Source organism: Strix aluco, chromosome 4, assembly GCF_031877795.1.
Source record: "Strix aluco isolate bStrAlu1 chromosome 4, bStrAlu1.hap1, whole genome shotgun sequence".
Taxonomy (NCBI): domain Eukaryota; kingdom Metazoa; phylum Chordata; class Aves; order Strigiformes; family Strigidae; genus Strix; species Strix aluco.
In genome coordinates this window covers 20851-41476 of record NC_133934.1, presented here as the reverse complement: position 1 = coordinate 41476, position 20626 = coordinate 20851, and the positions used below count along the sequence as shown (strand labels likewise).

General features: G+C 42.5%; 1 protein-coding gene across 3 annotated transcripts in view; it reads right to left on the bottom strand.

The window, feature by feature from the left end:
• Nucleotides 1-20626, bottom strand: part of M1AP (meiosis 1 associated protein) — a 45337-nt gene that overhangs the window by 7214 nt on the left and 17497 nt on the right. For all 3 annotated transcript variants that reach the window (XM_074821631.1, XM_074821633.1, XM_074821634.1), the window contains exon 4: nucleotides 7869-8046. In XM_074821631.1, coding sequence (XP_074677732.1) covers nucleotides 7869-8046 — 178 coding nt within the window. The remainder of the gene's footprint in view (nucleotides 1-7868; nucleotides 8047-20626) is intronic.

The window sequence follows — 20626 nt, the reverse complement described above, 5'->3', positions numbered from 1 at the left end:
TAAAAGTGGAAAAAAAAATATTTGATGAACAGTTTGTGAAATGCATAGGACACGTAATATACCCATTTGTAAACACAGAAGGAACAAACAGCCTGGCAGCGTTAACAGGGTCACCAAACAGCTAGGATGTGAAACAGGTATTCTGTGAAGATGAATACATAGCAGAAATAGCCTTTTTTTCCCCAATGTGTTTATCAGGCCAGATGGGGACCAAAATACAGTGCTATATCCATCTGCAACGAGACATCTTTTCTTTATGTGTTAGTATTTATAGTTTGCAAAAATGACATTATACATATGCTCCCACACTTAAAAAAAAGAGAAATGAATTAATCTCCCTTTACGTGGCAAATAATCTAGGGCTAACGTAATGACTGTAATTCTTGAAACAGTCTGCAATTTGCAAATGCACTTTTTGTAGTATGGCCATCACAGCAGGACATACTTTCCAATCATCTCCACCTTCCAGCCTTGACAAAGGCCTCGAGATCATGCAGGTTGTGCCTCTACAGCAAAGGAGAATCAACTCCCACTTACGATGGGAGGTCCTTCACACGGTCCTTGCTGCTGAAAGTCTTTCCTTCTTAATGTCCCGTCTGACTGTCCTTGGCTGCAAGGACATTTCATGCCTTTTTTTTTTTTTTTTTTTTTCAGTTCTTCCCAAATCTGTATGGTAAACTGATTATTCCCTTAGCTTTGTAGCAGCTTTTAAAAACATATCTTGAGACTGCTACTATACCTTACCCGAGTCGTCGCTGGTGCTCATGGGAACACGAGTTTCTCCCCCACGGAGCAATGCTGGAGGATGCTCTGGTGTAAGGGAATGTCCTGCTTCTCTCCGCAGGCTGCTCGTCATGAGCAGAGCTACTGCCACTGTCCGTCGCTTGCCCTGAGGCTGAGTCTTGGTCTTATTTCCCTGAAGGCTGCACTAATGCACCTAGAGAGTGTGCTGGTTGTGTTTCAGCTGCCATGCACTCCCTACCTTTCTTTAGACTTCAGTTTCTCTCTGGGATATGCACTGAAGATGGCATTAACAGTTCAGAAGACAAATGCATGTCACTTACTTTGACAAACAGTTTATACACAGGTGACAAGGGGAATTACCTGTGTTTTGAGAGACAGTGTTTTGGGGCTGGCAAATGTTTTAGTCCTTTCCTCAGTAAATATTTTCCTATTTGTTTATTTTCTCTTCTACATGGTATCCCACCACAAATGCCGCATGCACTGTATATTACACCACGATTCCCGCTCCAGTCTGCAGTCTGGCAATCCCTAATGTTTCATCATTAAAGAAACATTGCAGATTTAGTCTCTGTCCCACAGAGCTGCTTTGCAGTTTTGAAAAAACAATCCTTGTTGCTCATCACATGGTTTTTGTCTAGAAATGCACTCTCCCATGGAGGCTGCTCTTGTGAAGAAAACAGCAAGCATTTTCCACCCACGACAGGCTGTTCTTAGCACGTTCAAAGCTATTCTAAGACTTGCCATCTGCAGGGCTTCAAAATATTGGAGTCTTTTCTAGCTGCATTAACCTGGAAATGAGAGGGGATATCTTGATCCTGCCTCCCTTCTTCCAGTACCATAGGAAATTGTAACTGTATGTTGATTTTGGTTTTTTCCCCCCGCAATGGTAAACGAGAGAGGACATTTCCTGGGTGAGCTGAAAAATTAGGTACTTTCTCAGGATGCAGATTTTGCATCTCCACATCTTCTTGGGTTTGGAAGAAGCCATTTGTAGTCTAGTACTATGTGACAGTAAAACAGCACAGATAACGTTCATTACGGGCCCAGCAGGAACCCTTGCAGTGGATGAGGATCTCTGCAGTAGCTGCCGTATAAGCAAGGCAATGAGATGATCTGAGCCTGGAAGGTCCTACAGGCCCAACAGAAGATCCAAAAGAAGGAAGCAGGGCAATACCATATACTCCATAGGAGTCTAAGGAGAAAATGCAAGCTTCTCACTAAATTGTCCATAAGAGTGTCTTGAAATCATGGAATACAAGTCTGTTTTATCTGGCAAGATAATCAAGTGACATGTCTCACTGAAAGCCTGAGCCAAGTGTCGCAGCTGCCCTCCCTAATGGCTAAACCTCCAGTTTGTTGTCTGTGCCTTTCCTGGAGCAAGTGTTTGTCTTGAATACGATACTCAGCAGCATATTCAACACTATGTACTTTCTTCTTGCATAAATGGAAACTTCCAGCCTTGACCAGATATTTAACAAGCCCAGTTTAACAAGACTGTTTCTGTCTATCTAGCATCTGCCAAAGACGACGGCTTCATAGAGACAGGGAACAACTGCACAAACATGCCCCAAACCCTGTTTTTTCCTCATATTCGTTAATTAGAATTTGTCTTATGTCCTTAAATTTAACTTCCAAAGTTCTTTAGAGGGTTGGGGCAGGAGGAGGGAGGAAAACTAAGTATTTAATTCCAATACCTGTATCTCAATATAGGTTTGTTACTTACATAAATGGTCTGCAGATCTACAGGATTTCTTTAAAGACAAAAAGAGATAATAGACCCTATAGCACAGATCTGCAAGTTAAGTGAAAACAGGCTCACTTTTTCTTTTCCCAGGGTAGTGTAATCAGTTTCCTGATATCGAACAGTTTTGATGGAGGAATGGAATGAAGGTGAGGGATTTAGAACTGTTTGTTTCAATAACAATGGTTTATACAGTACACAAAATCACAATTTTAGTTGTTCCTGGAAATTCTGGCAACTCCTTTCATTCCAGTATGCCCTGAATACCAAGTCATAATTGTTAACCAAGTCTCAGCGCTTCCAAACATCCTTTTATCTAAAAAAGAAAAAAATAACCAAACTTGCATTTATTCCAGTGATCTTCTAAACATAGAGGATCACAGAAGGTCTAAACATAAACATGATTTATAAACATAGTTCCCAGCTCCTTAATTCTTAATTTAACTGTTTTCCTGTGGTATGGCTTTTATATACAGGTATGTATGTCCAATAATCTCAGTTTTGTTATCAAATTCTTAAAACAACTGTGTTGTAAGTGTCAGAGAGCGTGGGATTGTTTTTCCCTATCGCACCATGACAGTAGTTCTCAACCAATATAACATCTCTTGCTGTATTTGCTGAAACAATTTTGTTAGCTGTTGCAAGTGTCTTCAACGAAGCAGATTGTCTACTAAATGTTTTCAGTTCACGTAGTAAGCTGTTATGATACTTCTTCCACTTTGAAAGCAAGTTTTTGTGATGCTTTTCAAAGTGTCATTTAAGAGAAGTATGCTGTGCTATTAAAAAGTAATAAAGGCAAAGCTTTGTTTCCTAGTCAAACACTCCATGTTTCAGCATCAGCCGTTCTTGGAAATCCCACATCCTGCATGGGATTTCTAGGGAGTTTATTCTTTTTTCTGCCTTTTCGTAACATATTTAGTCTGTGCCATTTTGAAGGTCACTAAATTAATACAGTTTGGTTTAAATACACATGATGTTCACCACTACCTAACTCATACTGTAAACTTTTTTGCAAACTGTACTTAAAATCTCACTTTCGTGTCACCTTAAATACAGTAACCACACCCAGTGAAAGAAATTACCGGCTTGTTTTTGAGGTTTGGAGAGGATAAAACTCAGCACCACTGCTGCATGCAGAAGAACTGCTTGACTGCCCTAATGTTATATCTGAGTACTTACCTGTTACTTCCTTTCAGGGAGTCTGCTAGTAACAAAACTTGGGTCCTTGGGTGAAAAGAAAAATAAATTCCAGTAATAATCAAGAGCTACAGCTCTTCATTGTTAGAGTCAGCCCACATTTCTATGGGTTCCAAACTTGGCATTTGTGCTAATGGGTGGCTGTTGCTGGTCTGTAACAGACTTCACCACCTTAAAACTAGGTATCTTTCTAAAGGTTCTGGATTCTCCAGAAACTGCGGGCTTGATTCAGAAATCTAATAAAACTGTACCCCCATGTTGTGAAGGGAATAAAATTAGGTCATATTCTTGAAGTCTGTTAGTATTTAAAAGACAAAACAAAAATTCCTTTACTCCTGTTGTATAATGGTCAAGGGAGTTATCTCCCAGAGGAAATATGACATGCAATCTGTTAAAAAGAAAAGATTAATGCATGCAAGTTAACTGGGAAAGAAAGGTGAAACACCAGGCAGACCGTTCTGGTCTATTCTACTAAGGTCCAGGTCAGTCATCCACCGATGGTGGATGTATTTATGGGTAAAGCCAGGAAAACAACATCTTCCTGTTCTCCTTGAAATCAGGAGTCGTGGATATTAAGTCAGGAGAGGAACAAAACCTTGATTTTACGTATGTTTTAACAGAAGGTTCTGGAGAAGCAGAATGTTGGGCTTAGGGAGTAACATGCAAGGATTACTGCAGTAAATGTCAGAAGTCAGATATGGAGGCACTCAGCGCCCCCCTTCATACCCAAGAAACATGCATACGAGAGAAAGGGGAGGGATGCCAGCAACAGCTGCCCCCTATTAACCATCCTGCCTGGCAGGAATGTTGTTTTGGAAGAAATACCCAGAATGGCTGGATAAAAAGTCAATGTGTGTTCTGGTCAGAAGGCGTCTTGAACGGGAGAGCTTCCTGATTTCGGGACCAGATTTAAACCATCCCTTCTGAAACTCTGGGACAGTGAGATGAAAGAACTTTGAGGAAGTTTTGCTAGCAGGACACTGCTAACCAATCCAATCAAAGCAGACATGAGGTCCAGCAGCCAGAACAGCACAAAGAGACAGAAGCCTACAATGGTACAAAGACTCTTCATGAAACCCAGTCAGAAAATATTTCCACTCTCATTGGCACACATGGAGGCTCTTAACTGTTAAGACCTCAGAAACAGGATGATGGGGCCAACCAAGAAAAGAGCTCAAACTCTAGCAATCTAACATTAAAGCCCGTGAGGAGGTCAGAAGAGATTTTGAGAGCAATTTACCAAAGACAAATAGGTTAAATTTTTTCAGGCTAATCAGATTCACAACATTTTAAGATCTCTGAGCTCTGTGGTAGAGCTATATAAAACAATAACAGAAAAAATAAATTGGAAGTTGTCATTTGCTTCCAATAAGCTGAGATGGAGAGGGCACAAAATGAATTTCTCAGGCACAGGATTTAAAAAGAGATGATTTTTCAATGTGCTACAAATATAAATGCAGGATGCAATGTCACAGCAATGCTCTAGATATTAAAAATGTAAGTAGGTTTGAGCAGCCACTAAACAAACTAATGGAAGAAACATCCACAGTGGGATGAACCTCATAATTAAGTGCTGCATCACAACACTTATTTTGCAGTGGGGGATGCGCTGCAGTTGAACACAGCATTAATTCATGCACTTCCTGCATGCTAGATCTTGCAACTTCAATGTTCTTTACTGTAATTTTTTCTAATACAATAATTTTGGGGTTTTTTTTCAGAATCAGAGGAAAGGAGCTCCAACAGGTAAAAAATCCTCTTCATAAATCAGTTGGGTTCCTTTTTCAAACTATTTGGACTACCCATTCTCCGGTGCTCCTCTTACAGACCAAATACATCATCTGAGTCTCTATAGAAGACTCAGAAAATTAGAATTTCGTCATCTGAAATTTCAGTGGCCTCTGTGTCCCCATTTATGTTTTCATGCCATTTATCGGGTGAAAGGGTTATACAATTTCACTTTTAGAAGCAATATGGTGGGGTTTTGCATGCTCTAAAGCAGTCTTGTGACCAAGAGGCACACAGCATCTCCTGTTCTGTGGTTTCTAGTTTTCCAAGGTTTCCCCGCAAGGTTCTGTGCAGCACCAGCTTGATGCAAAGTCCTGACAATAATCCTCCTCCTCAATTGAGAAGCAGCATTTGCAGCCACACAAAATAGTGCCCTCTTTCCATATGGCCAGGATGGGTGCTTTTAAAGGATACCTCAGCCTTGGAGTTGTAGTCAACAATTCTTTCCACAATTTTGTAACTCGTGGGTTTGGTGCAGTTTTGGCATATTATATTAATTCTAAAGTAACATCAGAGTGACAGAACCTTGGTCCTCTTCCTTAGGACTCATTGTTCACAGTGTCAGAGGTAAGGGTGCTGCTCAGAAAGAGAAGGCACTCCCTTTCTCCAGCCAAGCAGTTTTACTCTCTCGGAGGCCTCTGTTTTCACAGGCGGAGTCCAAAATAACCAGCTACGTCTCACTGAGGGAGACTGACCCTTCAGGGCAGGAAGCTTTTAACGGGCAGTAAGAGGGTTGATATACGTCTAAGTGCTTGATTATAAAACTCAGCGTTTGATTTGTCTGCCACCAGATTAGTGGGATGCAGCGGGGAGAGCAGGCATCCATCTGTGGCAAGAGGCACCTAGTCAGTGCTGTGCTGCAGGTGGGGGAAAACCAGCGTAAACTCAGCAGAAATAACTGAGCAGATCTGAAAGTCAGGTAAAATGAAATACAGAAAAGAAAGTTGCAGTTGTAGCAGCATTGCAATGTACAGGCTTCTACCACTGAACTGCTGTGGTATTGGACTTTTGATGACTATCTGGCTGGTTTATTTAGAGTCGGCTCAGCACCTTTTGCTTTGAAACAAAAAGGCTCAAAACAGGAGCTAACAGGAATTTCTGTGTCTGAATTTCTCATTACCATATCTTAAATTCTCACTGCTGAAAACTGTCAGATTAAGGGAGGAGCTCTTCAGAGATATGGCCAGGAAAAATAAAATTCAGGGTCTGGGGTGTACTCGCTCTTTCACTAATGAAGCATTTGGCCAGGTGTGTGAGGGGTGGGGCAAAAGGGAATCTGCAATATGCCTGAACATTCCCAGCCCCTACTCTGCCAACTGACCAGAAATTCGCTGCTGCAACCAGAAAAGAAGAACAGCTAGAGACAGGTAAGGCAATAATGTCCAATGTTGCCTGTCACTCAGTAAAAACAACATGGTCATTGCTAGTAACAGGTCTTACACTAACTTTGCAAGGCATCAGGACTCAGGTTTTTAAACTTGTTATCAACTCGTTGTGAGAACTTGCTGTATGAATCACAGCTTGGTAACAGGTGTGTCTTGTTGATGTGGAATTTAAGTGTCAGCTGTAAAGGCTTTTGAAATGCAGACCTGGATGGGAAAACAGAGGCTGCAGGGCTATAAAGAACTCACTGAGGGGCAAGTACTGGTTACTGAAAAAGTACAATCTTAAGAAAAACTGCCTTAAGCGCAGAGAAAAGAAGCAGCAGCAAAGCAAGAATGGTATCAGTGACAAAAACCAGCTAATCAACAGGGTAAGTACCTGCCTTGGTCTAGGAAAGCAACTCTTGCTAGCATTGTGCAATATGTAGACTGGGGGAAAGGGCTAAAGGCTGAGAGTTGTCTAGAAACAAGACATCTTGTAAAAAGACAAGATTTTGAGTCAGTGAGAGGGAGGAGAGGGTTATCTCTATAGCATCACTGAGGCTGTAAATGGGCTGCCTACTTCTCCTTCCCTCTCTTCTGCCTGCTTCTCTCTCTGCTAACAACCTGCTTCAAGGACTCTGGTTGCCTCTGCTTGCACCAAGGACCTTTGGATCAGCCAGTCAGTTGCCCAGGGTGATGTTTAGCAGTATATGTATGTCTGAGAGTGTGTTACCCCCACAAACTCAATGCCTTTTTCTCTTGAAACTATCAGTAAAGCTGTATTGCACAGGAAGTCAATTTTAGGTAATACCAAGAAATGCAGTAATGCATAAAGTCTATATGCTAATTTTGCCCAAACATGATAAAGCCCCAGAGAAGTGCTCTGGTACAAACTTTTTGCTGTTCCTCCAGGGACAGTAGTTGCTGCTTACGTGACTGATGCTAAATGGCACAAAGCGGTGTATTTTGGACTTGTGGTTGTGCTGCTGTCCATAGCCATAACCTCCCCGATTCCCTGTCTCTCTCACACTCACCATTGCTGCTGGGCTCTTCTGCTGGCATGCACTGTTCCACATCCTCGGGCTCTAGAAAGTCTCTCTTCAAAACCTCAATGACTTGTATTCTTCGCAGACTCACAAGGTCTACATCTTTTAACTTATTTTCCAGCTGCTTTGCCATTTCTTTGCTGGACTGGCTAGTCAAAATTGTGATCTGAAACACAAATCAGAGTGTGCGAGAGCTGTCTCTGCCCTAACCCTCTCTTGATAGCCTGGTCTGTTTGAATAGCACAGGTCCCACTACAGAGAAAGGATTTTGCTAAAATATCTAACCAAAAGTAGATTTAAAAGCACTTTTTTTGAGCTTTGGCTTATATATAAGCCAATATGAAATGGATTGAGAGGTTCACTGTAGGAACACCAACAGATTTTGTGCCACTGCTGGAAGAAGATGGAACAATTCACAACTTGTGTTCTGCGCTTTACACTTACGGTCAGTGAGTCTGTGTGTGTATAGGAGGGATTCCACCTGAGACTCTCTGAGGGATAGCACCACTTCCCATTACTGCATGAATTATAGTCAAGTAGACTAAATTTGGCCTTCTCACTTGAGGCTGAATGGGATTTTTTTTTAAGAAGTATGTAGTCTATCCTGAAGATGTTTTTTAAGAGAGCAACAGTAGGTTTGATTCCCACCTCCTGGTTTTGATGTAATACTACGTAAGTGACTGCAGAGAGTTTATTCATCACTGACAATCAGCAACAGTTTCTAGAAACATGTCAGGCATGTTTGACACCAGCTTCTACCCTGAAACAGTAATTAGGGGAGAAAGTTTCAAGTTCTGACCCTGCTGATATTTAGTGATGGTGAAGTACTGAGTCGTCTCAGATCGGCTCATTGCTCCAAAGGACTATTTAATAACTCTAAATAAAGGGTAAGGTGTATTGTAGGTAAGGCTGCTAACAAATGTCCTGTAGGGAGCATCTGGGGAAACTTAACAGTAGACCTTCACAAATGAGTCCTACTACAAAGATATTAAACAATGACAACAGAAGTGATAGTTCAAGGGTTAGGGATTTTTTGGGGGGAGAGTGCAGGGGGCAGGCAGTATACTTTCTCCATCCAGATCTATCCTTAGTGTTTATCTATGAGATATTGGGAATGAGGTAGTAATTATGATTTCCTTTATGAACTGACAAAAGTAGATAACAGGAACTGGTTTTGAGTTGGGAGAAGCAGAACCATCTAAAGATACTATTAGTTTTTTATACAGCTATAGATAGAGCACTTCCTACACTAGTACACCTTAATTTCAAGAAAACCTTTAGGTTATGTGATGGAAGCTCATCTGCACACCCACAAAGCAGAACAGACAGTGACAGGCAGAAGAGCCCAAATAATGCCCTGTCCTGGCTACTGCCCTCAGCCCACTGGAAGCCCATTTCCCCAAGCTTAAAGGAGCACAGGGGCATGGTGCCAGACCAGGAAACCAAATTAGGGGCTTGGAGGAAGGGACACCCTCCGGGAGCCGCTGCCTGGACTGAACCCGGAGAGCCCTTGTCCAGGTGTCAAACCCTGAGCACCTTTCTGACTGGGAGGGGGTTGCTGCCTGAAGGTGAGGGACACATTCTGGGATGCAGGGGAAGAGCAGTTTGGGATTGCACAAGGCTTGTGATGGAATGTTTAGGGGAGCAACCAAAAGTGGGCAAAGGGATGGCGCTTGGTGATCTGAGAAGGAACAAGTGTGGGAAAATAGAGGGGTAAGGGGATAAAAAGAGCCAGTCCCGTGTGAACAGCCAGCTGGTCAGTATGCTTGCCTGGCCAGACCCTGCCCTGATCACCCCAGTCTGTCCCATCTTCTCAAGTTCCTTCCCAGCTCTGTCCTGGGTGAGGGCCCTCTCCTGTGTGTGGGGGGGGGTCTCAGTGCAGCAGCTGGAGCCATACCACGGGCTGGAGGCCCCGTGTGTCTGTGGTGCAGCGGCTGGAATGAGTGAGTGTGTGATCGTTAGTGAAGATCAAAAGGGACCAACCAGTGAATAGGTGAAACGGCCTGGGAGCGAGGGGGTCTGTAAGGGTGAGACCGCGGGAGGAGCTGGCTATTGGAGGGAGGAGGGGAGTCCTGGCCAGCTCTGTCTGTGTGTCTGTGCACGTGATGGTCTGCACCAGAAACTGGAACGGGGCTGCAGCCTTGGGGACTCGTATGTCCAGATGCCAGCAACTGGGGAGGCTGGGATCCAGCAGCAGCTACTGGGCAGACTGAGTGTCTGAGCCCAGCTGCTGGAGGGATCCTCACTGTACGTATGGAGAAAGGGGTGTGTGTGTACACATACATCTACATGTGCTCCTGCTCGTGGATCTCCACCCTGCTCAGCCAGAGAGGGGAGCAGGCTGAGGCCACTGCTGCAGTCTGTGTTTGTGTGCATGCTCTGAGTGTCTGTCTGTGACCCGTGTGACCATCCATGTATGTGTTACATACATGTGCTCTGTGTGCACCTGCCCCTGGGAATACAGGCTCAGCCTCACAACTGGTTGGGGCTGGGGGCATGAAGCTGCGGCAGCCTTGCTGATGTCAGATCAAGCCCGATTTCTCTAACAAAGTATACCTCTCTAAATGTACTTATCCCTAGTGTTTGCCTCCAAGTTACTGTGAAGGAAGAAATTATTACCGGTTCCTTTTAGGAACTAATGAAAATGGTGAACAGGGACTGTTCTTGAGCTGGGGGTAGCTGAACTGTCTAAGATGTAATTACCTTTTGCAGAGCTATAGAGAGAGCATTTGCTACTGATGCACCTTTATTTCATTAAAACCATGGCTGCATTACATCTGTAGGCTATCATCTTTAATTTACCTTTTTCACAACCTGAGTCACACTAGCACATGCTGGTTAGAGACCAGGAGAAATATTTTGCCACATACAAAAACTGAGGTAGCTACAGTGACTTCCCTTCACATTGCCAGAGTTTCTAGACATAATCCCTTAATGCCATTATACTTCCTAATCTGACAAAAAATGGGCTACTGGTGACTTGAAAAATGCTCTTCATGCTATCGCAGATTGGCCACATTTCCTGCTCTGTAGCTGCTGCTGAGACTTAGCTTTGCTGATGCTAGTGGTTTTTCTCCTCTGAAGTCTGGATCTCAAAACAGTAAGGATTTATCAATACTTTTAACAAATATTTGGGTTTTAAACAATTGCAGGTTGTAACAAAAGTCTCTCTCCTATGCTTACTGGTCAGCTCGGAATATTCTTGCCTCTCTGCAGTTTAACTGTTAGGAAAATGCACATTTGCCTAAAGACTACATCTGACTTGCACAAGTAAATTTCTAGTGGCACTCTTGTACTATAAATACACTAAAGAAACTGTACTTCTGATATAACTGTCACACCTCCTTAAGGGCTTGTGTTTCTGCTAGCTCATATGCAAGCATACTTCATCATCAGCTTCCGACATACTGTGTTTCTTCATCCTACTGCTATTCAGTCCTGTCCTGTCCTTCCTGCCTCTTCCCACTGAGCTGCAGCAGGCATGTGCCTGGCTGCCTGCAGTGTGCCCTGTGGCTGCTGCAAAAGCAAAAAAAAGCACTTCTTTCAGAAGAGGCTTCACAAAACAGAAATGATAACTTTCTCTGCTGAGATGAGCCAGTGCAGCTCTGTGACAGGTCTGGGCTCTTGCTGGATGCCTTTTCTCCTCCGGCCCAGCTGTGCACACTCCTCTGCTAAGCACCTTCCTTCTGCTGCAGGATTTCACAGATAGTGATCTTACTTGTTCCCAGTTACTTACTCCTCAGTTGTTTACTGACTGTAATTACGTGCCTGTAATTTGCTGTTCCAGCCAGCACCATGGGCTACTTTATCTCAGTAACAGGACCACTGAGATGTCAGTTTGGCAACTGGTCATTGATGCATGAGAATGACACACAAAGAATTAAATTTTGATGAGTAACAAACACTCCAGATAAGTTTTATGTTAAATTTTAACTGTAAAATACTGGAATCAACTGATTTATGAGGGCACTTAACTAAGACATGAAGCTCTTGAAACAGAAGGAAGAAATTGTATTGGTAAAACCTGACATTCATCCCATCGGAAAAACAGATGGAACTAGAGAGTTTCAAAAATTTGATAAAGTAAGGCTTATTTTCTCTTGTCCATGACTTATAGTTCAATGCAGAAGTATTTCTCCTAGTATGTTTTCTAATCATAGAATAGTTTGGGTTGGAAGGGACTTTAAAGGTATTCTAGTCCAACCCCCCTGCAATGATCAGGGACATCAACTAGATCAGGCTGCTCAGCCCTGTCCAACCTGACCCTGAATGTTTCCAGGGATGGGGCATCTACCACCTCTCTGGCCAGTCTGTGCCAGGGTGTTTCACTAGTGCTTTAAAGTATCATAGAAACAGAATTGCTATTTCTCTTCACAGTGGACTAAACAGCAAATGCTTGTGGGAGATGTTAAGTACTTGATTACCACACATGCTCTACCTGATACAGTTGAATTTAACAGGGTAAATGCCTACTTTAACTGGCTTAAGTTATCCAGGCTTCACTTCCAAGAAGGTATCTTTTTTTTTTTCCTTCTTCAAAAGATAATGTATCTGAGCAAAAACATTCAAATGCCTTCTGAGGAAAGGAAACACAAATAAAAATTCAACTTACTCTGCATAAAAAAAAAAATGCTTATGACGAAAACAAAATTTCAATCACTGAAGTATCTGAAGCAGAAAGCTGCCTTTTTTAGAAACATGCCCTTTTGTAAGGGTGAAACACCCTTCTGCCTGTGATCACCAGCTTTTATTTTTCAGCAAAGACCTGAGAATTGTAGGTGCTCTTCTGCTTACTTCCTGGCTCCTTAATGATCTGATGGTGTTGATTCACCCTATATGAAAGAGCAAGGCCACCTCTTAGATCCCATCTATGTCTGTGAAACACCTTTTGTTTGGATTTGCAGACTGAATTTCATCCACAGGTTACATTTACCAAGCATGCAGAACAGGAAGAATTGCTAGCTTGGAGAGGAGTCCTTTGTCCTTGAAATTCTCCACAGAACAAAACTTTGCGCTAAAGTTTCCTCAAGATAGGCAAGTATGATATGTTGCCTTTTGGAAGCCCTTTCCAGTACCTGTGCTAAAATCATGTGTACTGTAACACTTCAGATCTCCTCATTCTTTGAATTCTCTCTCTAGTTTTATTTTGCATATTTGTCAAATGAAATAGGATCACTAAATTGTATCTACTAGTGTAGCCATTAAAAAGCTATTCTCGTTTTTTTCCCCCTTTGCTTTATAAGGCATGCATTCTCTGAAGACACATTTGAAGCCTGTCACAAACAGCTCAAAGGGAAATAAGGCAGCAGAAATGGGGAATGAAATATAGTTAGCATGGAGCAACTCAGAGGGAAGATTAGAGCTGGCAAGTGTGACTGATGTCTGTGGTACTTGCTGTTGTATGGAAACCAGGAAAATTCAAAGTCTCCAGTGTGGACGTTATTTCGAATGTGGTGAAGGGAGGGGATTGTATGTTCAATGAGAGGCTTCTAAGGAGCTCCTCCCACCCGTTCCAGCAGACCCTCTGCAAGGGTTCTCTGATACTGGATGAGGTATTTTCTGGCAGTGATTCTCTATGCAGCAATTTAAATACAGCTTGCTGCATGAAGTTTCTGAAGAATGGCTACATCTCCTGGGTCATACAGTTCTTGTTCTCCCTAAGAAATCTTTCAAGTTAGAATCCATGCAGGTTTGAGTGGGTTTTTGTTTGCTTGTTGTTTGAGTGTTGTGGTTTTGCTGTTCTTTGGGGTTTTTAATACAAAAATCAACTACATCATTCTCTGGTTTGGGTATACTGGAATTAATCCTACAAATGTTGATCAGACTGCTGTTCCAGCTAGGCATGACAGCCAGCTCTACGTCTGCTCAGACTGCCCTGAGCATTTTTACAAAGAGTCACTCCTAGGGTTGTCTTTAGATGGGACGGAGTATACATATCCAGCACCTCTGCAGGGCCAACAATAGTGTAACAAGCCATGTGAACTCACTATTTTCTGGTACCAGGAAGAAAAACATTTGGTTACATATCAAAATTATCAACAAAGTCTATGTGGTCAGATTAATTCCAGTGGAGGACACCCAATTTTCCAGGCTGATCCAAGCAAATGCAAGCTGGTAAATTGTCAGAAGAGGAGGAATTAGTGTTGCATCTATGTACACTGTTCCTATGAGACAATGAAAGTAGATTGTAAAAATGGTGATCAACACTTCCAAACAAGCCTATCACTGCAGCAGGTGTCTTGCATCCCCTTGTAGCTTGTACAAATGTTTCTCATCAAGTATAAGGACATCTAGGATGTATCAGTTAGGTCAGTCTGTTCTTTAAACTGCTGGCAATGATTTAGTAAGGAACTTCTAATCAGGAGCTACTGTCCTTGAAGAACTACCACATCCTGAAATATGGAGGCTCATCAAAATGGTTTACTGTAAATCAGCTTAATTAGAGATTAGAGTGTCCTTTGGAGGCACTATCCCCATTATAATAGTAAAAATCACGCCCACTGCTCTGAGGTCCCCTGCCCAAATAAAGACCCTCACCCTTGGAGCTTGTGCAGAAAAAATAAAACTGAGATGAGGCATGCTGTTAACCAATGAGGGATAAAGTGATAAGAAACTAACCAATGGTCATTATAGTAAATGTGTATTTGTGTAGTCTGAAGTGTATAAACAACCTGAAGTCCTTCAGCGTGGTGTGCTTGCTTTGTGGAATTACCCCCTAGCACCCCTCTCTGTGCAGATATGAAATAAACGGGTGTCTTGGCTCTGGGTGTGAGATTGGCCTTTGCACACTGGGTAGCAAACCCTGTTTGAGGGACAGTTTTGACGACCTAGGAGGGTCTGTGCCGACAGCCTTGCCCGATGGTCTTGCTGTATCTGACGGGGAGCAGCAGCCCAACTGGACTCCAGCATGCACCGACCTTTTGATCGGGGACTCTGTCAGCTCGTCTCCTGCAGTTGGGCAGCAAGTGACAACAGTGCAACGCCTCTATGAGATGGCGATAAAGGGACGCAAGGGAGGATTGCTGAGTAGGAACTCTTATTTCAGATTGATTGCTCTGCATAATTTGTTCCATCAGCTCATTTCCTTCTACAGGCAGGCGTGGGGGATGAGCAGCAGAGGGCTCTCTTCCCACAAAGCTGAGTGCATGAAGTTAAGGAAGTTCTTCCTAGGAAATAATTTCAGAATGGGTTCAGTTTCCTCCACGGAGATACCCCCTTGTACCCCTTTGGGATGCATCCTTAAACACTGGAATAAATTTGGACGGGATCACCTGACAAAAGAAAAATTACTAAGATATTGTCAACAATGGTGACCCATGTATAAGCCTGACCATGACAAAAGGTGGCCAGAGTATGGGACCTTGAAGTATAACACTATTTTACAACTGATGCTGTTCTGTAGAAGGATGGATAAGTGGGATGAAGTACCATATGTTTCATGTTGCAGAATAATCATGAAATAAGGAAAAAATGTGAATTGTTACATAATGATCCTAATGGTGTAAGGTCATTATGTAGCTGAAAGTGGGCAAGGAAAGAAAAAGCAGCAGTGTTGCTCAGCATGTGATATAGGGAAAGGGTTAACACATCCTTAAGGACTTAAAGGACCAGAATTACTGAATGACTCGAGCGTGTCCAGAGAAGGGCAACAAAGCTGGCAAAGGGTCTGGAGCACGTGTCCTACGAGGAGCGGCTGAGGGAACTGGGGTTGTTTAGTCTGGAGAAGAGGAGGCTGAGGGGAGACCTCATGGCCCTCTACAACTCCCTGAAAGGAGGGTGCAGAAAGCTGGGGATGAGCCTCTTTAACCAAGTAATAAGTGAGAGGGCAAGAGGGAATGGCCTCAAGCTGCGCCAGGGAAGGTTTAGACTACATATTAGGAAGTATTTCTTTACAGAACGGGTAGTTAGGCGTTGGAATGGGCTGCCCAGGGAGGTGGTGGAGTCCCCATCCCTGGAGGTGTTCAAGAGGCGGGTTGACATAGCACTTAGGGATATGGTGTAGTTGGGAACTGTCAGTGCTAGGTTAACGGTTGGACTGGATGATCTTCAAGGTCCCTTCCAACCTAGATGATTCTGTGATTCTGCGATTCAGAGGAGCCAGATGATGTAGAGCGGTTGGTATCAGGGGTCAGGAAAGAGGAACCAGTGAGTGAAAGCAGTAGTGAGAAAAAGAGATCTTCCCAGAAGGAAGGGAGAGAGACTCTTAGTCCAGTCTCAGGAAGGATTAGAGGACAGCATCCAGGTATACAAGCATTCCTCTGACAAGCAGTTGGGGTGGAAGGAATGCCTGTGTTTGTACATGTACCTTTTACTATCTCAGATTTGTTGAACTGGAAACAGTCAATAGGATCATACTGCAAAAATCCAGAAAAAGATGTACTGGTTGTTGGAAACAATAATACTAATCCATAACCCTAATTGGGGAGCTCTTCAGGCAGTGTTAAATACTTTTTTAATAGTAGAAGAGAAGCCTTTGGCGTTAGGAAAGGCTAGAGAGGAAAATGAATGCTGTAAGGCTAATGACAACCCTGCCAGACACATGCCCAAGATGGATCCAGAATGGGATCCAAATATCAGTGCAGGGAAAAATACACTTAAACAGTATCAGCAATTAATTTTGTATGGGGTCCAACACAGAGTTCCGAAACCTAAAAATCTGTCAAAGTTACATGAAGTAAGACAAGAAAGTGAAGAAAATCCATCAGCACCTTATGAAAGGTTTTGTGATGTTGCTAGACAATGGACAGATTTGAATCCGGAAGATGAGATGAACAGAAGAATGTTTAATATGTTATTCACTGGGAAATCTGCTTCAGATACCCGGCAAAAACTACAAAAGTAGATGGTGCTGGAGGAACGTTGATTTCACAGTTAACTGAAATAGCTTATACGGTTTGTAACACTCGAGATGATGTTGAGAAAAGAGAGACAAAAGGGGAAGCAGAAAGATAGAAAATTACAGGCTACCTTGCTGGCAGCAGCAATTACTGAGAGTTCAGTGAGAGGAAGGGGTAGAGGGTTCATAAAGGTGGTAGTGATGGCAGGGGAAGAGGCCATGCCAATAATCACGTCATCTGCAGGCTGTTAGGACAAAATCAGTGTGCTTATTGTAAGGAAAAAGGGCACTGGAAAAATGAGTGTCCAAAGAGGGGAAGATTACAAAAAGGACAATGGGCCAAGGGGGGCTGGCACCTGAGGCAGACCTGATCATGCTAGGAGCCTCAGATTCAGACAGGGACCGGGGGAAAATATTAAAATTTCTCCGGTTAACCCCCTGGTTCCAGTTAAGCTGGGGAATGAAACTATTGATTTTCTAGCAGATAGTGGGACAACCCATTCAGCAGTAATTAGTTGTAAGTGACCTTTAAGTAAAACACATACGCCAATTGTTGGGGTCATGGGAAAGCAAGCTTTAAGGCCATTTTTAAAACCTATGGAATGTACAATTGGTGGTACTACATTAACTCCTAAATTTCTGTACATGCCAGAGTGCTCCCTCCCATTGTTGGGACAAGATCTATTATGTAAATTGAAAGTACAACTATTGTTTTCTGATGAGTCTATTCAGCTACGTGTGTCTGAGAAGACAGTGTGGAAAGTTCAATTGTCTACTGACTGAAAAGAAACAGGGGGAGACCAGGATCTCAGAAGAAATTTTGGATGCTGTAATCCCCCTGGTATGGGCCTCCAAGAAACCTGGATGAGCAAAGAAAGCTACTCCAGTAAAGGTGGAATTAAAATCGGGATCACAGCCTGTGAGGAAAAAGCAGTATCTAATGAAATTAGAGGCTTGAGTGGACTTAGAACCACTAATTAATACCTTTGTGCAAGATGGCTTACTACGGGAATGTCAGTCTAACACCCCTGTTCTACTGGTAAGGAAACCTCAAACTCAAGAATACAGACTGGTATAAAATTTAAGAGAAATTAACAAGATCACTGTAGATGTTCATCCTGTAGTGTCTAATCTCTATACTCTAGTGCCTACAATATCTGAAAATAGCATATATTTTACAGTGCTAGACCTAAAAGATGCTTTCTTTTGCATTCCCCCGGAGGAGGAGAGCCAGAAAATTTTTCCCTTTGAATGGCAGAGTCCCACTACTGGTAGGAAAGTACAACCCTGCTGGACTGTGCTGCCCCAGGGATTCAAGAATAGCCTGACCCTGTTCGGTAATGTACTTGCCAAAGAATTGGAAGTATGGCAAGATGGGAGTGGCTTCATGGTGAATGGAAGGCTGGATACCATGGTAACCCCACAAAAAGAGACTGAAGCGCAAGCACTGCCACCCAACGCTTCCCTTCAAAGGCAGAAATTAGAGCTCTAACTTGAGCCTTGGAGTTACCTAAGGGTAAAAAGGTACCTAAAGCAGAGATCACCTTTGCCTTTAGATGCTCCAGTACGTGGCTTCCAGCCAGGCCACAGAGTCTATATCTGGACTTGGAAGGATGAGCCCTTAAAGAACGGTGGAAAGCACCTTACCAGGTACTGGTGGTTACCTATGCCACTGTTAACACAGAGGGACAGACTCTTGGATTCAGTGCACCAGAGTAAAGGAGGCTCCAAAGGAAGAATGGATTTCTGAGGAAATCCAACCTTTGAAGCTGAAGATTTTGAGAATCCAATGAACTGCAGCTGGGAATCCATTAAGTCATATTCTGATTTAGATTGTATTCAAAGATTGATTTCTTTGTTTTGTGTTACTCATAATATTGATTCCTTTTGTGAAATATAGGCTTAGAAATGTCTATCAAGAACAAAGTAAGATTAGTTTGGGTGATATAGTATTGTATGCTAATTTTTCTGACTCGATAGGAACCAGGAAATCCATGGGATCAGAACTTACATTTGAATCCGATTCAGAGAATCTTACAGTTGCAAACTGATCTGATTGCTGGGTTTGTACTAATTTTCCAGAACATGGCCAAAAGGGGATTCCTTCAATGGGAATACCCATTCCTGCAAATATGTCATGGCAAAAAACTGTGGAGTAATACTTCTTTTAAAGCAGATTCTTCAGAATATTGGGAATGGGGAGTAGAAAACCCACCTCTACATATGAGAGTTATGAATTATGTTTTCAAAGATGTTCCCCCCTGAAAGGGACAGAGAGGATAAATTGCTTGTTGGAAAACAGCACTTTTGTGGGAAATGACACTAACTGTAATTGTACAATAACAATAGGGAAAAGAGGAAATGTCAGCTTGCCCAATACTGTCTGGCCAGTTCCTGAAGGTAAGGGATGGTACTGGATATGTGGCACATGAGCCTGAAAAGTTCTACCAGGGAACCGGGCAGGAATCTGCACTTTAGGTGCAATTGTTCCAAATATAACAATCATGGACAAATTTAGCGGAGATAACCAAATTTGACTAAGATCACTCCTAGAGAGACACAAAAGACCCAATCCTCTTACAGAATGACCAACAGCTTGTCATTCTTTTGCCAGATGGTTTTACCATTGTTAGGATTCAGTGAATTGGAAAAAGCCATAGCAAATATTTCGGCTGCAGTTGAGAAAATTGGGAATGAGACCTACGCTGCTATAAAGGCCCTACAGGAAGAAGTGTCTGAATTAACTAAAATTGCTTTACAAAATAGGATGGCTCTTGATATGATACTGACCTCTCAAGGAGGAGTATGCACAAATATGAGCTGCTGTGTATATGCAGATTGAAGTGGAAGGATTTCCACTGATTTAAATGAAATTTGGAAAAAGACTAAAATGCTTCATGAGATACAAAAGGATAACACATCTTAAAGATTTGAAGAAACATTCAAATGATTAATTTCCTCGTTCCCCCATTTGAGTCTATGGGTAAAGAAACTCTTAGGAATTTTAGTTACAATAATAATTGTCTTTGTATGCCTTTGTGTACTCATCCAATGTACATGCAGATGCTGCTCATGTATGGGTAAACAAACTGTGGAAAAGATGAGACCTATCTAGGTGAATTTAAGTTCTCTAGATAGTCTCAAAGAGGGGAACTGTAGCCTGTAAAACTGTTTCTCATCAAGTACAAGGACATCTAGGATGTATCAGTTAGGTCAGTCTGTTCTTTAAACTGCTGGCAATGATTTAGTAAGGAACTTCTAATCAGGAGCTACTGTCCTTGAAGAACTACCACATCCTGAAATATGGAGGCTCATCAAAATGGTTTACTGTAAATCAGCTTAATTAGAGATTAGTGTCCTTTGGAGGCACTATCCCCATTATAATAGTAAAAATCACGCCCACTGCTCTGAGGTCCCCTGCCCAAATAAAGACCCTCACCCTTGGAGCTTGTGCAGAAAAAATAAAACTGAGATGAGGCATGCTGTTAACCAATGAGGGATAAAGTGATAAGAAACTAACCAATGGTCATTATAGTAAATGTGTATTTGTGTAGTCTGAAGTGTATAAACAACCTGAAGTCCTTCAGCGTGGTGTGCTTGCTTTGTGGAATTACCCCCTAGCACCCCTCTCTGTGCAGATATGAAATAAACGGGTGTCTCGGCTCTGGGTGTGAGATTGGCCTTTGCACACTGGGTAGCAAACCCTGTTTGAGGGACAACACACTTGTAATGAAAAGTATAATATATTTGCATACTCTAAAAGAACAAGGATCACTTAGTGGAGTATAAGCTCCCCATATTCATGGATAATTTTGAATGTAGTTATCTCATTCCTTCAACTATACTAGAAGATGTCCTGGATTTTGTTGTGTGTCAAAAAAGGTCTTATCTTTAAGTGTACTCCATCTGT